At 33.0% G+C, this 21047-nt stretch overlaps 1 protein-coding gene and 1 pseudogene across 2 annotated transcripts; both read right to left on the minus strand.

Moving 5' to 3' along the window:
• Window positions 1-28: 28 nt before the first annotated feature.
• On the minus strand, window positions 29-5178 carry LOC120120598 (annotated as a pseudogene).
• A 5591-nt stretch (window positions 5179-10769) lies between these two features.
• LOC120120577 (dehydrodolichyl diphosphate synthase complex subunit NUS1-like) lies at window positions 10770-14025 on the minus strand. Of its 2 annotated transcripts, XM_039140184.1 has the most exons (8): window positions 13791-14025; window positions 13624-13677; window positions 13007-13277; window positions 12855-12916; window positions 12179-12377; window positions 11989-12085; window positions 11393-11475; window positions 10770-10981 (listed from the first exon to the last, which is right to left on the minus strand). In XM_039140184.1, exons 2-8 carry the CDS (start codon window positions 13669-13671, stop codon window positions 10974-10976), a joined length of 768 nt encoding a protein of 255 aa, XP_038996115.1. In that variant the 5' UTR covers window positions 13672-13677; window positions 13791-14025; the 3' UTR covers window positions 10770-10973. The 2 variants fall into 2 exon arrangements, with proteins under 2 accessions (XP_038996115.1, XP_038996116.1); XM_039140185.1 differs by lacking the exon at window positions 10770-10981 and having other exon boundaries at window positions 11385-11475.
• Window positions 14026-21047: the final 7022 nt, after the last annotated feature.

Here is a 21047-nt window from a genome sequence, read left to right on the forward strand (position 1 = left end):
AGAATGTCCATATCAAAGTTTTAGAGTATAACATAAAGATGGTTGAGATTAGAGGGCCCTGTAACCTCCCGTCTTTGCAAACCATAGGAATTCTGACAACAGGTTCTTAACAAATTTCTTACAATCCATTGTATCTCAAGTACGATGTTGAATTTCCTCATCCACATGCCAAAATCACGACAAGATGAGAATCTTTAAATAATATAGTAACATAAGCCATACCTAATTATGAGTTTCTGACAATGACATTGCTAAATCATAAACATGAAACATAATGTTCATACAGAAATGTATCAGGTCCTTTCTTCAGCCTTCTCATCGGCAATGACTTGGGAGATCCAATCCTGATGGAATCTTTCCAGGATAATTAGTTGTTGAAGGGTCAAATCCTATCATACTAGAGAAAAAAGAGTCGATAAGAGCATGAACAAGCCAAAATTGAGCAGTCCTAAGAGTATACATGCTGAAATAGCAAAATGTTTGTGTTTTACATCAGCTTACCTTCTGTCAACAATGACCATGGAACGAAGCTCGCAATTCGCAAAGCTGCGAGTACAAGGGAGAAGATTTATTTCTTTTGGAGAAACATAACACCTTCACTTAATTCTAGTCGTTGGGATTCATGTTTAAGGCTCTTTTTTATCATCATTTGAAGGATGCATTTTCCAATAAATTTAGACAAAAGTTAACCATGCTTGGCTATAATTTTCCTTTTCTCACTAAAAATTATTATGCACTTTCTTTTCTGCTAGAACTCTACTCTTGATTGAAGATGCCTTTTGATCAAGAAACTTTCACTGCCTTGCAATACTTTCGAGTAAAACCAAAACTAGTCAAACAAATAGAAGTATAAAAACTAGTTTATGATGCGGGAATTCATGCATCAAATGATATTAGATCCAAGATGTTTCTTTTGCCCGGTCAAAAGCTAGTTGCTGTACAATGAAAAGAGAGGCGTAAGAAGCAGGTAATAAACACGACAACAATGCAGCCATAAGTATAAACCTTTCTTAATATTTCCAAGCCACATATACGCAACAATTGTGAAGCATATTAAATGATAAGTTGCATTATATGGCAGCCAAAAAAGATTTGCTGCAGAAGAACTCAATCGAGTTGAACAGAAATTATCAACATAGTGGTCGTTGCGGAAAAGAAAGAAACCCTTAAATTTACATTGGCAGGCTAAAGTGGAAGGCACTTAAGCATACGTACTGTTTGCAGATTTCTTTCTTCACCAATGGGTGACAGTCATTTCCAAATGCACTTAATGTATGAAACAAGAACCCACTATGGGTAACAATAGCTATCTCCTTCTCTTTCCGTGTCCACAACCTGTGAAGCGAATATGAAGAAACCTGAGAATCGTTTGTATGTCTAACATCAAATGAAACATTAACGTGATCATTGTACCTTTCCACTCGTCTCCTCAAAAGACATGAAAAGATATAAGAAATGCAAAGAACTATCTTTGATAAAAGTTATAAATTTCACAGAAGAGTAAATCAAATAAAACAGAAGCTGGGGTCAATCAGAAAGATTTCCTACGGCAGTATTTGAAAAAGCAATATCAGAAACTTCAGTTGCAAGAAATCATGATACAATGGAACAGTCATATTGTTTGGTTTAAGTTATCCTTGCCTTCCGAAATACGATCAATTCTGATTACGCTATTCAGAAATCTACGATGATTCCAAACGGTCCCGAGTTAGATGTAGTTTCTATGTACTATCCAATTAGGGTCTTCTTACACTCGTTAACAATGATCTAAAAATTAACGGAGGGATATAGTAAGGAATAAAATAAGGTATGCACCAGTTCAGGAACTTCAACCCCCTGGCTACGAGCTCCTCTTTTGTTTCCCTAATGTCAGCCTTCCACCACGTGTCATCATCACTGTCTATCTGAATAGCAGTTCAAAAGACATTCAACTTACACCTTTGAAAATAACCAAGCATCTAACCACATTTGGTTTGGATATCAAAACATGAACAATACCCCATTTCAGGGGCATCTTAGAGATCAATCACTTGCCAGTGAGAAATAAACTGCAGGAAAAAGAAACTTATAGTCACTGATATTTCTTTTCTTATCGCAAGTATGGACTCCCTGCAAAAGAAAAAAAATCGTATAAGAGATTAAGGCTCAATATATTGAAGCAAAGAAACTAATTTTAAAAGGTCAAAGCATAAAGATAGAATATAAAAATGAACCTGAAACAGACTACCAGCAATAGATATCACAAATCTAAACTTGGGCAGCCAAACACCTAGTACAGGATGAGAACCAAAACACTGAAAAGCTGATAAGAACAATTCACTGATAGCTACTAACCTTTGCCTGGATATCCGGACACATAATGAGTGTCGAATATGGGGTATGTCTGTGTCCATACAACATAGGTAAGCTAAATTTTTCTATGCTTTTTCATATATTTGGAGTATCATACAATTCATACCCCACCTCCCACTATTTCTATTAACCAAATATGGTATCCAAAAACAATACATCATTACTGCAAAAATGTGAAATGAGACTAACCAAATGTTCTCGACAAAGTTCTACTGCAACAATTGGCGGGCAGTTTAGACTTGAAATTGCAGCACGCCCACTATTTCCTGCATTTGCCACCATAAGTGGCACTACATCCATCCTATCTGTATAACCTTCACCACCAAAAACCCCAACAGCTGTTTGCAATGTCCTATGACATACCATGGCCATAGTCAATTAATGCATGCCTGATGATTTAATCATGTGTTTTATAAACCAAATTTAAAGTTCAAAGAACACCATCGATAAATTATGATTCTATGCAATAAAATATCTTCACTAAATTAATATGGAGCTTTACCAAACTAAGCGTCACCAATTCAAATTCTGAAAAATAATTTTGGTTGAAACAATTTATATCAGACTAACATCTTTTCCCGAACAAAAGGAAACAACTTCATTGAAGATCATATGACTTAAGATTAAATGAATAAATTAGTCACAAGTACTAATAGTAATAACTCCAACAACGTCCTCGGTTGAAAAGATTAATAACAGAATAAGGAATCAAGTTTCAAGCCCCAATCACACAGATTAGTTCTAGATCTTAATACGAAACTCAATGGTGTCATTAGCATTACTCCTTTCACATTCTGTTTCACTTAATGAAAGTTCCCTTCAAACAGTTACAGATGATTAGGTAGAAGAAGCAATTATCTTATAAGGAAATGTTCTGTGAAACTATCAAGTAACAACTACCAATTATAAATGGGTTGATAAAAAAAGTTATTAAGTCGTTAGGCAACATGATATAATGCTCATTAACATAAAAAACTGTGCAAATTGAAAAAAAAAACTTTGGCTCAAAGAAGAGAAAGTGCATCTAGATTAGATTCCTAGGCTTCCCGCTCTTTAGCTAATATAGATTCAAGAATTTAGCAAATAAGAAACCAGCATGATTCATATAGTTCAACTTCATGCCCATTAGATTACTAAATTCAAAAGAAAGCATAAGAAGAATTAATCAAGGAAAGATTCTTGAAAAGAGTAAGAAATACTGGCACCATTACCTTAGCAAAGGGGATGCAATCACTAAATCAATCCTCTTAGAAAGGCCACTTTCATGGACATGTTTGCGCAAGTTATCCACCTGCAAAATTACAAGGTTTCGTATAAAATTCTTCTCATGAGTATGCTTTGGATTATCAATAAGAGCATGACCTGAATAAAATAGATTCAAAACGTGCCCAAAGATATGTATGATAACACAATGACTGCTACTTACCTGTTTCCAGCCGAGAGGAGTAATTTGTGCATCGAAATATTCTGGTGACATGTATGCTTTATAGTTCTTATCCCCATCTACATTATGGATCCCCTGAGCATGCCTCACCTGGATGTATTGTTTTATAAGACGACAATGCCTTGTTTTGCGAGCAAAAGCCAAGAAAGAAGGGATTCTCGAATATCCTTCAAACCAAATATATAGCAGCTTCAAATCTGCATTGGACATAGCACATGAAAAGGAAAAATAAATTTAATACCAAGTGAATAGTTTTGCAGCGGTGCAAAGGGAACAAGCTTGGGCCAGCACTGGTATCCATATCTGCAGCCAATAACATAAGTTATAACTTCAATATGGCGAGCAAATAGCATAAAAGAAAATCGAATGCCTTCAGAGGTTTTTTTTGATAGGAGAATGCCTTAAGAGGTTCAATCAGAACAAATCAAAACATTCGGGTGCAATAGAGAAAACGCATGCAAAAAGGGAAACTAACACAAAAGTGATGCATGGTTTAAGGCAGACACCCATGTAATCAAGACAAGAAGAACCAATATGAAGAAATTCAAAACAGCATATAGTCAATGTATAATCATGTCAACAAATAGATACATTCAGGAACAAAAAGCAAAAATTCATGCAAGTTTAAAAGAGCAGCAGTTCGACAATGATGTACGGTAAACGTCGAAAACCCATATAATGCACCATGAAAACAAGAGTTAACAATGGTGACCACCTATACCACTATACTAGGGGCTCTCAATTGAATGATTGAATCATAATTAATGTCTTACAAATAACAGTTTGAAAACACCCCGTCAAATCTAGCTTTGAGGCGTCCTATTGGTACCTTATATCTATGTTTTTATAATTATACTTTGTCAAGAAGAACTTCCAATTTCTAAGATTTTCCTATTATTATTGACATCATGAAAAAGACAGCTAAACAGAGAGCCAAAATAATTAAAAACTCGAGATCCCATCTTCTAATAAGTTCAATGAAGACTTGATAATTCCAAAATCAAATAAGCTAAAAACTAGTAAAAGTACTTCAAGTTCGTGACTTTCAGGAAAAAAATCACGGATTTCCAGAAAACCCGCAATAAAATTGTTTTTATTTCTAAAAATCCATGGAATAAATAGAAAAAATAAAACCCACACTGAAACAAAAAACATAATATGCTAAAACCCAAAATGGAACCCATAAAAAAGTTCAGAATTTCGGGTGCTAATACAAACTTAAAGCTGAATAAAGGAAAATAAAAAGCATCCTCTAGCAAACAATAAAAAGAAGGAAACTGATAGGATTCAAGGGATCAAAGAACTGACCAGATCGGAATAGCGAGAGATGGTGAAGACGTTGACTGACGCTGACTGGGATCTTATTGTAAACAATAATGGATGATGAAGAAGAAGAGGATACAAAAGTTGGAGAAATGGGTTGATGACGTGGAAGAAAATGACTGGAGTTACTCCAATAGACATGGACCTGGTGCTGCTATTCCGCTGCTTTCTGGATATTGTATGCAAATCTACTTCAATTCAAGGATAATATTCCTTAATTTACAAGTTTTTTTATGATTGTTTTTTCCAAATAAATTTCTTTTAAAAATAAATATTAGTGTAAATCAATTTGTAAAACGTAATTAGTTAGTATAAATGAGTTATAAAATCTAGGAAATGTGTTGAAATGGTTAAAAAAAATCTAAAATAGATGGATTTTGATTTGAATTGAATTAATAGAAGATTTTTAAAAAAATTGAATTCAATGTAGGTCGAGGTTTATATGGATTAAATTATAAAATTATAAATCTATAATTATAACGACTAAATTATAAAAGTAGAGCTGATAGGTGATATCAAGTAACTTATTGTTGTTTATACGTGAATAAGTCTTAGAATCATAGACTAGTTTTGTAGTTAATTCATGTGTAGGGATGGCATACTAGTATAATTTCGTAGATTTCACATCGTATTTGCTCCAATTGAGGTTGTGATGGGTATAAGTTTAGTGGATAGTAGGCGTGTGTGGATGTAAAAAGTCATACCCTTCGTGGGTCGGTGATGAGTTTGAGACATTCCCCGCCTCGCATTCGCCCTCCCTCATCCGCATATCACACATCCATTAGCCCACTAACTACTCACCATATAAATTTTGGTCCATCATGAATTTAGATATAATTTTAAAGATTATTTTGTAAAACTTAAAATTTTATTAGACATGACTTGTAACTTAACCAAATGTTAGTGTAACATCCCGAAATCCGGGACAATGACTAAAATAAAATTTTGGTAAATTTAGTGACCAATTTCAGAAAAGATGGAAAGTTCAGGGACTTAAATGAAACGTTTTGATGATGGATTGAATAACAAAGTCTGAAAGTAATAAGGGTATTATGGTCATTTTCTAGGGAAGATTTTTATTTCCCTTTATAAGGGCAATAAGCACGTGGGAATGAGATAATTTTTCCAGAGTCTTCTTTAGTTTCTTCTTCCTCTCAACGTGAGCTCTTCATGACTAAGGTGAGTTTGATTTTCAATTGATTTTCTTGTAATTAAAAGAATGGTTTTAATTGATGGAGCATTAGGAAAGATTAAATAACTTAAAAGGAGAAAAAAACTAAAGATAAGGAAGTTATGGAAGATTTAATATAAGGGGTAATAAAGTAAAAATTTGAATAAGAGGGTTTAAATGAGATTGGAAGTTGAATTTGACTTGTCACCAACTTGATTAAGGGATATGAAGTGTTAGAATTAGATTTAGAACATATTGGAATTTGAGTGAGATTCTTAAATTCTATATGGAGGATTGGATTTTTAAGTTTTAGAGGTATTGAATGGATAATAATTAGTTTAAGAAGGTGTATGGAAGTTAGGGATATAAAAAGAGGTGAAATATGAAGTATTGAGAGAATTATGAAGGGATTTTCGTGCTCAAAATAACATTTCTGGTTGTGTGCATCGATACACATTCAATGTGTATCGATGATCTCTCAAATAAATGAACATCGAATGCAATTAGTGCATCGATGCATAATGAGTGCATCAATGCACTCCCTAAAATACAAACATCGAATGGGATTTGTGTACCGATGCATATATAGTGTAGCGATGCACACGTTAAGGGATGCATCGATAAATTGTGTAGTGCATCGATACATACCTTCATTAAGAGATGAAAATAGCCTTTCTTTTATACTAAGAAATGATAGTTTAGAATATATTAATTAGTATACTGATATGTATCAATGTATTACTATGTAGATACATAATATAATATTGTTCCAGAACAATCGAAAGATTAGGATCGAGTCAAAGCAAGCAAGGCTAAAGAGAGTGCATTTTAGTAATGTATGATGAATGGAAACAAGACTCGCGATGAGTCTATTTCCTATGGTAGTATGCGTGAAATCATGAGCATGATCATGGGTGTAAGATGAGTATATGTGTTATTTGTGATTATATGTATTACATGATTTGTATGTGTGCATGACTATATAATGATGAAACGAACCTATAGGATAAGCACTATAGAAACTATGATATATGAGTTATAAAATGAAGAACTATAGAATCCCTATGAAAAGGATTATAGGAGTTATATGGAACTGAATTAAATAAATAGAATAATCTAGTATTTAAATATTGTGAGATAAGTGATATAAGTTATGTTATTGTAAATGTTAGTGTTATAAATCATGTAAATTGGTAAAAGGAAAATGAGATAAGATAAGTAGCAATTACCTATAAGATTCAAATAAGATTATTTGAATATGTAGCGTAAACTATATATATGGGTAAATTAGATATTATATGATTTAAGCATGAAATGAACATAAGATATAGTCAGATGAAATTATTATGTGATATGAGTATATGAATATGTCATATAAGTAATATAGGAAGGTCGATATGTTAAATGAAACTATGATCTAAAACTGTTAGGTTTTTATATGATATGAAGTATAATATCAAAGTACTTGAAATCATGTGAGGATGTTATAGGAATTAGAAATATAAATTATATGACATTAATGTATCAATTATAGGAAAATGAGTACATGATGTTGTAATAAATTATAGAAATTGGGGTAATGAAATTATATGAATAAGTGAAAGAGCAAAATAAGTTAAGTGACATTGACCTAAACTATATTATGAATTAGTGGTATAAGAATATGATATAATATATGCAATAAGAATCTATGTGTTAAATGATAAATATGAACTTATTAGAACAAAAGATAAGATATGCGATTATGAGTATTGAATACGTATCTATGTGATATAACCTATGAGATCATATGAAATATTATATGACTATGTGATTATATGAAAAAGAATACAATTATATGTGATAAGCTCTGTGATATGTGAATCATATGAAAATGTTCTACACGTAAGTGAACCATATGTCTATAGGTATATGTGATATGTGATTTATATGACAATGAGCTATGTGAAAGAACTCTGAGATTATGTGTATATGTGAATGTATGATAACATAAATATTAATGCTCATGTTGTGTGACATGAGAGCTAGAGGTATAGTTGGCATACCAAGAGTCGAGGGTATACGCGGTCCTTCGGGACATATGTATTCTTTGGAACATGTGTGAGGTCTTTTGAGACACATACTTGATCATTGGCATATATATATGATTCTTAAGGAATTTTTTACGTGGCCCTTAGGGACAATCTTGTATGGAACTACGATGCAATTCTACGTGGCACTACGGTGCAATTCTACGCGGCACTACGGTGCAATTCTACGTGACACTTCGATGCATTTATACGAGTTGTGGTAACAACATTAGTGCACAACCTCTATAGAATATATAGCTTTCAATTCCTTAGCACGTTGAGAAGATTACTCAGAACTTTTTTCCGGGTAAGATTTCAAGATAGTAACACTAGGATATTTATCTTCGAGCTCTTTGACAAGTTGAAAAGATAAATCGGGATTTATTTCGGTAGAAGATCTTCGGGCAGCAACACTAGGATATATTTATCTTTGAGCTCCTTGATAAGTTGAGAAGTCGGGATTTATTTCAGCAGAAGATCTCCAAGCAGCAACATTATCTTCGAGCTTCTTAACAAGTTGAGAAGATAAGCCGGGATTTATTTCCGTAGAAGATCTCCAAGCAGCAACACTAGAATATTTATCCTCCAGTTCTTTGGCAAGTTGAGAAGATAATTCAAGATCTTGGTCGACAGAAGATCTCCGAGTAGCAACATTAAAGTATTTATCTTCGAGTTGTTTGACAATTTGAGGAAACTCCTCCACAGCATATCCTGTGGCATGATAAACATCCCCTTGTTTTTCCCTCAAATCCTTGACAGCATATATCCCGGGGCCACACTGTATAAAGATTTTTACAACATCAAATTGGTCTAATCATTGATTGATAGACACTCATCCTACATAAGGCAGAATAGTACAGTTTCGTGGATTTCGTATCGTGTAATTGGGATAGGGATGAATATAAGTTATTGGATAGTGGGTAGATAAGGATGTAAAAATTCGTACTCATCGTGGCTAATAGATATGTGATGCGTTTAAGACCTTACCTCCACACATTCACTCACTCGCTAACTACTCATCATAAATGATGATTGTAGTACTGAAGTAATTGATGTGACAAATATTATTTGAAATTTGAGAATATTGTGATAAAGAACAAAAATATTATGTATTTTCCATTTATTTTTTTAGACTTTAATTGTGTCTTTTATTATAATGTTTTATGTAGTAATACCTTGGTTTATTTTAAAACCTATGTTAATCCTTATCTCAGTTAATCCTTAGTTTATTTAAATATGCTATATTTTATTGCTTATGTAATCTATGAGGTTGCTAACAGGCGGGTAAATACAATTATAAGCGGGTACGAGATGGAGGATGGGTATCCAGTTGAGTAGTGAGTGAGAGGGTGGATTTGAGAATGTATTCATGTGGACGGTGTGGATTTAAAAAAAATTTGGTTGTGGGTGGTGGGTATATGACGAATACGAAAATTTTAGGTAGATATGGAGATAGAGGATGGGGTATCTGCACACACCTCGCCCGTTTTCCATCCCAAACTTGTCTCTTAGAAATTTTAAATTATCATATATTTTAATTTTATCTTTTTATTTTCTATTAATAATAATTTTCACCCTTAGAATTTAGGATAAATTACAAATTTGGTAACTAAATTTTACCCTCTCTCCTATTCCACTCACTGTATTGTAAATCTTTTCAATTTCCTCACTGAATTTAATACATTGGAGTTTTTAGTCACTCAACCTTTTCCTCACTAACGGTGATATGTCGTGGCTTTTTTGTTGTTAACAGAGGAGTGACCAAAAAATCCAATACATAAAGTTCAGTGATTAAATTGAAAATAATTAAAAGTATAGTGGTGAAATAAGAGATAAAGTAAAGTTCAATGGTTAACTTTGTAATTTACATGTTAGAAGAATAAAATATAAAAGTCATATCATAGTGTCTTTAGTGAGGAAAGAGTTGAGTAGAAAAAAACCAAATATAATAAGTTCATTCAGGAAATTGAAAAGATTTGAAATATAACAGTGGAATAGGAGAGTAAAATTCAATTACAAAATTTGTACATTACCCTAAAATTCAATAAATTTGTCCCCTTTTACAATTTAAAATTTTTCCATTAATATAAAATCTTATCTCGTCCTTACTTAAGGCTAGACGTGGTTGTTTAATAGTTGAAATCTACTTTTAATCAAATGCTTGCAGGATTCAGTTTTGCCTGTTGCTTAAGAAAATTGTTGACTACTCCACGTATTGTTTGTGGCGTTTAGGGTTTGCTTTACGCTTGAGGTTGCAGATGTTTCGTAAAATGTCATCAAGTAGAGTTGAATTCTGCAGTTTTTGGTGATTTTAGGAAGAGAATTGAAGGGTGAAAACATCCTAGATTTTACGAAAATTCTTTCATTAGACTTTTCTCAAGTGCACATTTCTCCATGCCATGTCAACTGGTTGTTGCCATATAATCACCAGATTTGGTGATCTACACATAATAAGAGTTAATATTGTTTGTAATTAATAAATACACAGGGATACAGAGTTGTTCTGTCCAGGAAATTATTAGCCATTGATTTATAAACTTCAAACTGTAGCATTTATTCTATGTATAGCATGCAATTCAACTGATCCAGGAACATGATCTCCCATTGCACCACCTCATTTGCCTGTTGGAACATGAAAAAATCATATCAGATTCACCTTCATGCATTTGTCGACTTTTTAGCACACTCAACTTGCCAGAAACATTAAGAACAACTCACTAGTCTCATGAAAACAAAATTCTATCATTAGAATCATTTGAATAGCTCGGTTATTAAATAAATAAATGGAAATTTAGGGTAGTTGTTGAACAGTATAAACTCTGAGGCAGTTTATGCTAGAACAGACAGAGAGACAAACTTGAAGGGAGTACCTTGATTCTAGTTTGGAGTTTGGAACACTATTTCTGTTATTTTACTACCAAAAACATTTTTGTTTCGTTTACCCCCTTTTTTTTTCCCCTCTTTTCACATTTTCAATTGCATATTGGTACATGGAGAAAACAGAGAGAGCAAGCCAAATGGTAAACTACTTACCATAGTTTTGCCGCACCGTTGTGAATCTGTAAATTGCCTTAATTAGTGACCCGTATTCCATAGACTTCAAGGGTCCCATATGTCTGTAGAAAAGAGTAAAAATATATAACTCAGTGCACGGAAGCAGGATTTGTTCACACAAAAAAAGGATTAAAGTTATGCAATGAAAGTAACTTTCAGCTCTTAACAAAGTACGACACTACATCCGCAGTCAGTACACACGACAAGAAAAGAATATGAAAATTTCATAGCAACTATAAGCTGAATGGAGCTTTTACAAATATCCTTGGCGCTTATCGTTACTTTTCCCTTAAAATAGAAAACAGAAAACGAAAAAAGGAAGCTATGCATTAATTATCCCTTGGTGCGTGTAGAAAAAACAATATCCTACAGATCTACTTTTCTATATATTTTTTTTCCTTTTTCCTTCTTTTTTCCCTTCTATAAAAAATGGTGTACTGAAGAAAAGACTATATAGAAAGTTGTAAATTCTTTCATCAGTCAAAGTCCTAAATAAACGTCTTTGGCAGATGAGAAAACAATAAGGTACTTTCCTTGATTCCAAGGAATTTAGGTCAAGACTCAATTATACTCACTGAATCTCAGTATATCGCATTCTCCATGCAGGGAAACCTAAGTGGCACCTGGCAGGTCCATATATCAATATCAGATCAGGTTCCGGCCCTCCACTGCCTGATAGAAAAGAAGATTACCAAACGTCAAATTACCAGAGCAAACAAAACTGGTTGTAATAACTACCAAGTAAATCAGACAAGTAACACAAACCAACAGTTTTGAGTGCCTCGCTCATTTGAGAGTCAGTGAAGATTTGTTCTCCCTGATTTGAGCCAGTGGCACCTGATTTTATGTACTTCATAAGAAGTACATTGGCTGCTCTTGCGACCGCTTCTTTCCCATCAGAAAATGATACAAACTCCAGAGTCATACATGGTTGGTCTAGTAAAATGTTATCTTCATGAGTATCCTGCATAAAATAGATCAAAATTTTGCTAGTAGTTTGGAACTTTTGGAAACATTCCATTTGAATCAATTATGTTGCGAAATAGTCCAATGACTTGATACATAACGGAAGCCAGGCAAGACATATGGTCCATGAAGTAAGCTCCTTAAACTAACGTTATGAGAAAGAAATCAAATAAACAGTCCAAAGAGTACAACAAGCAGTCGAGGACGAAACAAGTATAAATCTTACAAATTTGTATCATACTGTTAATAGGAGTTTTAAGGTTTGCAGACTGTAAAGTTAATCTTCAGCTACAATATTTTGACAGCTTAGTACCATAAAGAACCTTATTATGAAAGATCAATTCGATGCTGCACCACAGGACAGTTAGGTTTTCAAATGATCAGCCATCTATCCAATTTACATAGAATATATTATTAACGAGCCGTAGTGAACTATAAAAACTCTTAATCTGACCATGACCAGAGAGGATAGTACCTGAAACAATATTGCACCATCGAATTTATCCAAGATTAAGTCTTTTGATTTCTTCAGTATACCTACAACAGAAAAATGGCATCAAATCCTAAGAAATGCGGATACATCTTCACCTGATCAATCTAGAAACAGAGAGATTCCAGAAATCTCACCTTCGTTATCGTAAAGGCAAATATGGTTGATACCAAGAGCTACCACCCATTGCAAAAGCTGAATAACATTTGAAGTTCGGCAAGCATCTTCACTTTCTATCACAATAGCCAGATAGTTGATCTTGGATATATGAAGGGACTTGTATCTCCTCAGTAATCCCCGCGAAATAAGATGGCTTTCAAGTGCATGCACCATGCCCGTAGTGAAGTAGCATAAGTAGATAATAGCATGTAGGAGATGCCAAGACATTCGAAGTAGAATATTTCCAATCTGCACAAAACCTTAAACTCAAGATGAAAATCTAAAATCTAATATAGCTCAAGGACATAAAATACACTCAGCACATAACCATGATAATTAGACAGGAGTTCATCACTAGAAAGCTTCAAAGTCAATTGTTAACCATTACATTAGAAGAAAAAAAAGGAATATACAGTTAAAATGTATCCAACAAAAATGGTTGACAAATCAAAGCATTGAAGTTTAAACTATTAGGAAGTAGGGGTATTCGATAATCCATGCGTAATCTTTTCTATATCAACTATTCGCTGAAAATAAAATAGTAATGCTAGTAAAAAGATTATTAAAAAAAAAACCAACATCAGTAATCACGTACTTTATCAGTCCAAAATCGCAACATCCGCTTTTTCCTTGAGAAATCCATTGATCTCTGAGAGCAAAGAAAGTAAAAAAAAAACCCAATTAGTGATTAAAAAAACATAAATTGGTTGATATGAATTGGTTACGAAAATAGCTTGAGAAAGTGGGAATCGAGCCTCTTACATAAGCAACGGTGCTGTGGGGTTTAGCTGAATATGAGCTTCGATCTTCCAGCAAAAGGAATTCGAGAATTGGGGAACCCTAAAAGCAAAATCAACAGGTAAAAAAAGCTAACTTTTTGGAGATTGAAAAGAGGATGGAAAGAAGAGAGGAAGCAGCTTCAAAACGTGACTAGCTAGTGAAGAGAACGTGTGAATGAGTGAACAAGAAAAACACCGTTTTTGCGTTTTTTTTTGGGAAACAACGCCATTGATTAACTTAGGTTTTTCTTTTTCTCTTCTAATTATAAAATAGAATAAATATCATTTTCAATAACCTAATTTTGATATTTATGAGCAATGTCATATCCAATTTTTTAGTGCAATCTATTTATTTTTATTATTTGAGATATTGGGTTCAAATATTATTAATGTTAAACGTGAACGTTAGATGTTAGATGTTAAATGATTAAGAATTATTTTTAAACATATATTATTTGTACCTACCCAGGTTCATGAAAATATTTTTATGCCATTAGATATTTGAGTTTTTTTCATGTAATTAGGTATATGATATATTTGGTAATTACATATGTTTGATTTTAATTGATTTATACTTATAATTTTAATATTTTTTAGTTAAAGGAAAAATATGTGTTACATATTCAAAACTTAGTAATTAAAATTTTAATCATGGAGTTGAATAAGTCACTTGGGAGTTAAAGACTATATAAGATTAATATGTCTATCTTTAATTCATATAAATTTTGATGACAAAATTTTATTTAAATAGAAGATAATTCTAACGGTTAAAAATATCGAGTTAAGGCCAGTTTGGCATTGTTGTCAAGAAGCACTTGTAGTTAAAAATTGCGTTTTGAAATCATAAACCATACCAAGTGGCTAAAAGTTAAAAAGATAAATGCATTCGAAATGGTGGTCTTAAATCAATCGCAAAAGTTAGAAAATCCAACTTTTTCATTTTCAAATTGTGTTTGAAAGCTTATTTATGTTTTTACCCTTATATCAAGTGAGTTTCATCCATTTGTAATGTCTAAAATAATCATTTACATACTTAAAAATATTTTTATTAGTAATCTCAAACACTCAAAATTTTAAATTAAACTAATCAAAATATTTTTAAAAGTAGTTTTCCACCACAATTTTCAAAAGCTATTTCGGTGAGAATTAGGTCCATTTGACATTGATAAGCATGGTTTTCTGGATCGGACCGGTTAGCGAACCGGTCATGCTACCGGTTCACTAGTTCAATCGGTTTGACCGATCGGAAAAACCGGACGACGTCATAATTATTTAAAAAATTAAATAAAAATACCAAAAATATTTAATAAAAAATAATTTTTTATATCACAAGTCATAACATATATAAGTTAAAAACCATAAAATCAAGTGAAACAAAATGATTCAAATTAACTACAACATAATATTTAAGGTAAAACATATTAAATAATAAATATAATTATATAACTATAATTAAAAAATAAATTTGGGGTTAAAAAATCATAACAAAATTGTTTGGTTTAATTTTTTTTAAAAAACAATCCCACATGGCTAAGAAACATAGAAGAGCATCCCAAAAGTCTAAAGAGTAAAAATATGAGAACAAAACAATCTCACATTGCTAAGAAACATAGAAGCGCATCACAACTAACTTCTATAAATAATAGAGGTAATTTGACATTCAAAATCATGAAGCCTTTTGGTGAGCATTGAGTGAATTATTCTTTCACTTCAATCAAGCTCGAATTTTAGGCTTCAATCGAGCTTCTAATTTTTTTTTGAGTTCAAGCCTTTTTGAGTTCAAGTTTCAATATTATATTTCGAGTTTGAGTTGAACTTGATAATTTTTAGATTGTGAGTTTGAGTTGAGTTGAGCTTATTTTTAAAGTTTTCAAGTTCGAGTCGAGCTCAGCAATACTCGAGTTCGACTTGGCTCGTTTAACAAACGACGTTGTTTGGTTTAATTTTTTTTAAAAAAAAAAACAAAAATCCCAGTTTTTTCTGGTTTTCAGCCGGTCCGGTTCGAACGGTTCAACGGTTCTGACCGGTTCACTAATAGCGGTTCAACCGGTTTATATTGAACCGGACTAAGCAACGGTTCCCGGTTGAACCGGCCGGTCCGGTCCGGTTTTCAAAACAGATTTGTTAAGGAAATTTTAATTTTGGAATAATTGAAGAATGAGCAAAAGGAAAATTAACCCATTTTAATATTTTTGATTAATTGTTCATCCAAAATGATTATTTGGACGTGGGTTTAAGAGAGATGGGCAAAAACTACTATTGGCGACCTCATCCCTACACCTTTAGCCTTTTTTTCTCTTTTCTTCTCTCATTTTATTCCTAAATAAAAAGTTTAGGACATATGGGTTGAGAAGCTCAAGATTTGAAAGATAAAGAGAAGCTCAAGATTTGAAAGATAAAACTATCATTTTTCATCTCTAGAACTTTAAAATGAGGTATTGATATCTTTAAAAGAAGTTGAGTGAAGAGTTTTGAGGGTTTAAACAGGATTTAGGTAATTAGAGGTTCCATTGAAGGGTTTAATTTATGAAAGAAATTATAGATTCATAGTTTTACCATTTAATTATCTTTTGTGTAATATAATTTTATTTGGTGTTTGTTTGATCTGTGAAAGAGGTTGAACAATACTCTAAGACCGAATGAAATTAAAAAAGATAATTAAATGATTAATGTTTTGCATTAAGGTAATACACTTGTGACCTTGTTATGTTTAACGTGAGTCATAAATATGATGTTTTGAGAGTCAAATATATGCATTATGTGTGTTTTGGGTTAAAAAGTATGAATTGATTATTTGAACCATGATTTACATTAAAATTGTGCATAAGAGATGATATAAGATGTAATAAAAGTGACATGAGTATTAGAGATTGTATAAGGCATCAAAGGTGATGTTTTGAGCCAATCTTAATTACTTTTTTGAGTCTAAGTATTCATTTTTTCCATGTTGGTAGCGATATCACTATATGATATCAATATCGTATGATACTGTGAACCAAGCTCGGATAATATTATTTTTTGATTTGTAACCATGAAAGGTGATTAGCGAGTCTTATAAGACTCGATATTATGTATTAATGTAAATTACGATTATGATAGTATCGATTGATTTATGGTCATGTACGACGATTGATGGATATAAATTTATATATGTGGCCATATATGGTGATTAGTGAGTCACATGAGATTCAATATAAATATTTAATTTATGACTATGAATATGGTAAGAGATTATCCGGGTATATCTTTTATGATTGAGAACATGTGCAATATTGATGAATATATATTTGTGCGTATGATATATGAAAATTTGATATGCATTCCAATAAATTAAATATAATAAATGAACTATTATTTGAAATTCAGTTAAACTAAAGTGACAATGAAACAAGTATTGAGTATGAGTTGTTACTGACAAACTTTAAGTTTATATTTTATGAATGCTCACATCCTGTTATATGTGTATGTTTCCTTACATATTTATGTTTATGTTTATGATTTACATGAATTATAGTAGAGTAGATGTGTATTAGTATTACTAAACTTATGAAATTCAACATTTGAATGGTTTTTGTTCCCATGTTAGTAAATCTCATTTGATTCAGAGAAGCACTATCGGTGAAGAATCTCCAACACAACCTAATTAAAGTACAACACTTATCTTTTAGAGTGCATGTACTTATTTTTCATGGTTAACTTAATATATAAAATTGAATTATAATTATTTTAAAAAATAATTTTTTACTAACATGATATATCACATAATCACTTTTTACACATGTATATGTCGCATCAATATTGTGATCAAATTGTATCTGTCTAGTCAATAAAAAGTTGATTGTTAGTCAACTAATAGATTCTTTCAAACCAGATCACGCGAGTCGAATTCTCAAAGCGACTGATGTTGTGGTTACCCCTAACATGAATAGGAGTTTATGTCAATTATTCTCTACAGAGGAAGTTTTAGTTGCTTTCCATGCTATTTATTCGAATAAGGTTTCGCGATATGATGGGCTACTTGCAAGCTTTTATAAGCATCCTTAGAAAATTGTTGGGAAAGATTTGGTCATCTGGTGCCTCTAGCTCTTGCGAGGTGAGATATACATGGCTATGGTTAATAAGACTATTCTAGTATTGATTCCTAAAGTGGACAAGGTAAAATACATGAAACATATTAGACCTATCAGCTTATGTACAATGGTTTACAAAGTGGTTTATAAGGATTTGGTGAACAGACTAAAACATATTATGAGTGTTTGCATAAGTGATAACCAAACTACATTTCTCACGTGAAGGCAAATATCAGACAATATTCTAGTCGCTCATGAGATCATGCATTACTTGAGTGCATCGAGGAATGGGATTAACAAGGGTGTCACACTTAAGTTAGATATTAAGAAGGCGTACGACCATGTGGAATAGTGTTTTTTAGGAGTGTCGTGTTGAAACTTCATATTAATGCTGACTTTGTAGAGATAATCATGAGGTATGTCACGTCGATTTCTTTTACTACTAGGTTCAGTGGGGCTCTTACTAGAGAGTTCTCATCGAGTCGCAGACTATGACAGGATGATCCTCTTTATCCTATTCGTAACTCAAGGTCTTTTGTTTCGTTTCGTAAGACACAACAAGAATAACTGATTAAAAGAGTTCGGGCTTGTACAGTATAACCTAGGGTTTCTCACTTACTATTTGTATTTGATAGTTTGGTTTTTCAGAAAAATTGTGTTTCTAAAGTAAACAAATTAAGGGATATTCTGTCTGTCTATGTTGTCGCCTCAAGACAAAGAGTTAATTTAAACGAATAAGCCATCTATTTTAGTCTTAATACTATTTTGAAGCACCGACAACGTATGATGAACACATTTAACATTCCGACAATGGAGTCTCTAGGCCATTATATGGGCATTTCTCTGAATATTGGGAAGAATAAGACTAATACATTTAGCTACATTCGTGATAAGGTCATTGATAGGGTCACATGATGGACTCAAAGATTATTATCGTATGGGGGTCGAGAGATATTTCTCAAGTATGTGGCTCAGGCTCTATCTCAAAATACAATGTCCTGTTATCTTTTTCCTGAAAATCTCCTTAATGAGATAATTACGATTATGCGTCAATTTTAGTCAACGTGGGATATATCTAAACGCGGTTGGCCTCTCGTGGTATGGTCCACAATATGTAAGCCCAAATGTGGTGAAGGATTAGGATTTTGAGATTTTGTTCCTTCAATATGGCGATGATTGGAAAATAGGTTTGGAGACTTATTATTTATCCTCATTGTCTCATTTCCTGTGCGCTACATACAAAATACTTCCAAACTGGTAACATCCTTAATGCTACTGTAGGGCCTACGAGTTCAAATGGATGAAAAGGAATTCATAAAGCGATTCAGGCATTTTTATGCGCGTTTTTCTAGCGAATTCGACAAGGCAGTACACTCAATCTAGTGTCACACAAGTGGGGTGGTTCTACACAGGTCACGCTTACTAATGTTAACTCACATCTTCAGTCGAATGATTTATGTGCTATTGGCTTCATTCATCTTGATCTTCCTAAGTGGGATAAGATGAAAGTGCGTTGGACTTTTACTAAATCTGATACAGATGCAATTTTATCGACAATGATAGCTCATTTTGTTGTAGAAGCCATCATTTGGGTAATCATGATTCTAATATTTATTCAGTTTGTTTTAGGTATTGGTTGATGCAACAACCTACAAATATGTCAAAAACGACTTCGAAGCTTTGGAAAGTCATTGATAAGCTGCATACTCTTGCTAAGATTCATGTTTCTAACTGATGTGTGGCACATACGGGTTTACGAGTCGACTCTTGCATCCAAGCTTCAGGTCTCGAATTGGGTGTGTGTCCTATATGTAAGGGGGATATTGAGATTGTGATACATATCTTTTGCGATTTCCTTTATACTCAATAAGCGTTCTCCTTAGCAGTGATATCTAGAGCTTTCCCTGATAGTCAATTGTTGTCACTGTAATGCCCCAGATCCTGGGTTAGGAGTTTTGGGCTAAACCGAGATAGGCCTTGGATTAATTATTAAGCTTGTTGAAAGTTTTGACCCAATTTGAGGTAGATTTGGGCTTGATTTAAGCCCAATAAAGAGTAAAAAGGGGTATTTTCAATTGCAGCTAAAATCAGAATGACTCATAGTGTAATTAAACTGTTATTCAAAATAAAGGTTGGACACCATTAAAATTTGGTGATCTTACGTCTGTACATGTCCTTCTTTTTCTCCACAACTTTTGTCTTCTTCTCTTATATTCTCTTCTCTTCATCTTATCATTCTTCAAGCCAAGCTTCAAGGTACAACCTTTATAGATTTTAGCTGTTTCCAAGAGAAGTTAAGGTAAGAATCATCTTCCTCTCACCTTCAGCTCCAATTTAAGCTCTTATTTGCAAGTTTTAATGAAGGAAAAACCAAATGGGTTTAATGGGGTTTTTAGAAACCCAAGTGATTCCAGTCTGTTTTGGGGAGATTTAGGCTTCTTAGAGTGGTTAAATCATCCTCTAATCATCCCAACAATGTTAGTAATTCATATGTTGATTTTTGTTTAGTGAAAGAAGTTGGGAAAACTCTCAAGCAAGGGGAAAAGAAGCTTAACTTAGGTTGAGCCTTGAGCATTTTCAGCAGCCTAGACACTTAAGGTAACTCATTTTTAACTTACCTATACCAATGTGCATCTCATTAGATGAGATTTGGTATGTTGCATGAGTTTGAAGCATTTTCATGGTAGATTCATAATTTGGGTGTTTCAACATGTGTTAAGACTTATTTATGACCCCCTAATATCAAATAAAATACTTAAACATTAGTTGAGGACCTCATTGGGGCAGAAAGATGGGATATTTTGTGTCAAAATAGAGCATTTCGTAGCGATAGTATCGATACTATAAGAACAATATCGATAATGTTCATCTTTCAAGAAAAAATAAGAAACTTTAAAAGGGGCATTATCGATACTCATTCAAAGAGTATTGATACCAGGGCTGGAGTATCGATACTCCCCATATGGGGTATCGATACTGGGTATTTTTTTCAAAATATCGAACAGAAATTTGGTATCGATACCCCAATACCGTAGTATCGATACTATCCTAGGGTATCGATATTGCCTTAACTCAAAAGCCACATCAGTCAGGGTGTGTCAATACCAGTAGGTGGGTATCGATACCCAAGGTTAATAATCAATATCGAAGGGTCAGTATCGATACCTACA

Source organism: Hibiscus syriacus, unplaced genomic scaffold, assembly GCF_006381635.1.
Source record: "Hibiscus syriacus cultivar Baekdansim isolate YM2019G1 unplaced genomic scaffold, ASM638163v2 tig00110342_pilon, whole genome shotgun sequence".
NCBI classification, from domain to species: domain Eukaryota; kingdom Viridiplantae; phylum Streptophyta; class Magnoliopsida; order Malvales; family Malvaceae; genus Hibiscus; species Hibiscus syriacus.

Bases quoted from the DNA above. Each gene is read 5' to 3' on its own strand.
- LOC120120577 (XM_039140184.1), bottom strand. From the start codon at position 13,671: ATGGATTTCTCAAGGAAAAAGCGGATGTTGCGATTTTGGACTGATAAA. The intron at 12,086-12,178 runs GTTTGTGTTACT...CTTTTCTATCAG, and splicing joins CGAGGCACTCAAAACTGTTG to GCAGTGGAGGGCCGGAACCT. The intron at 11,476-11,988 runs GTGAGTATAATT...TCTTTTCTACAG, and splicing joins ATGCGATATACTGAGATTCA to ACATATGGGACCCTTGAAGT.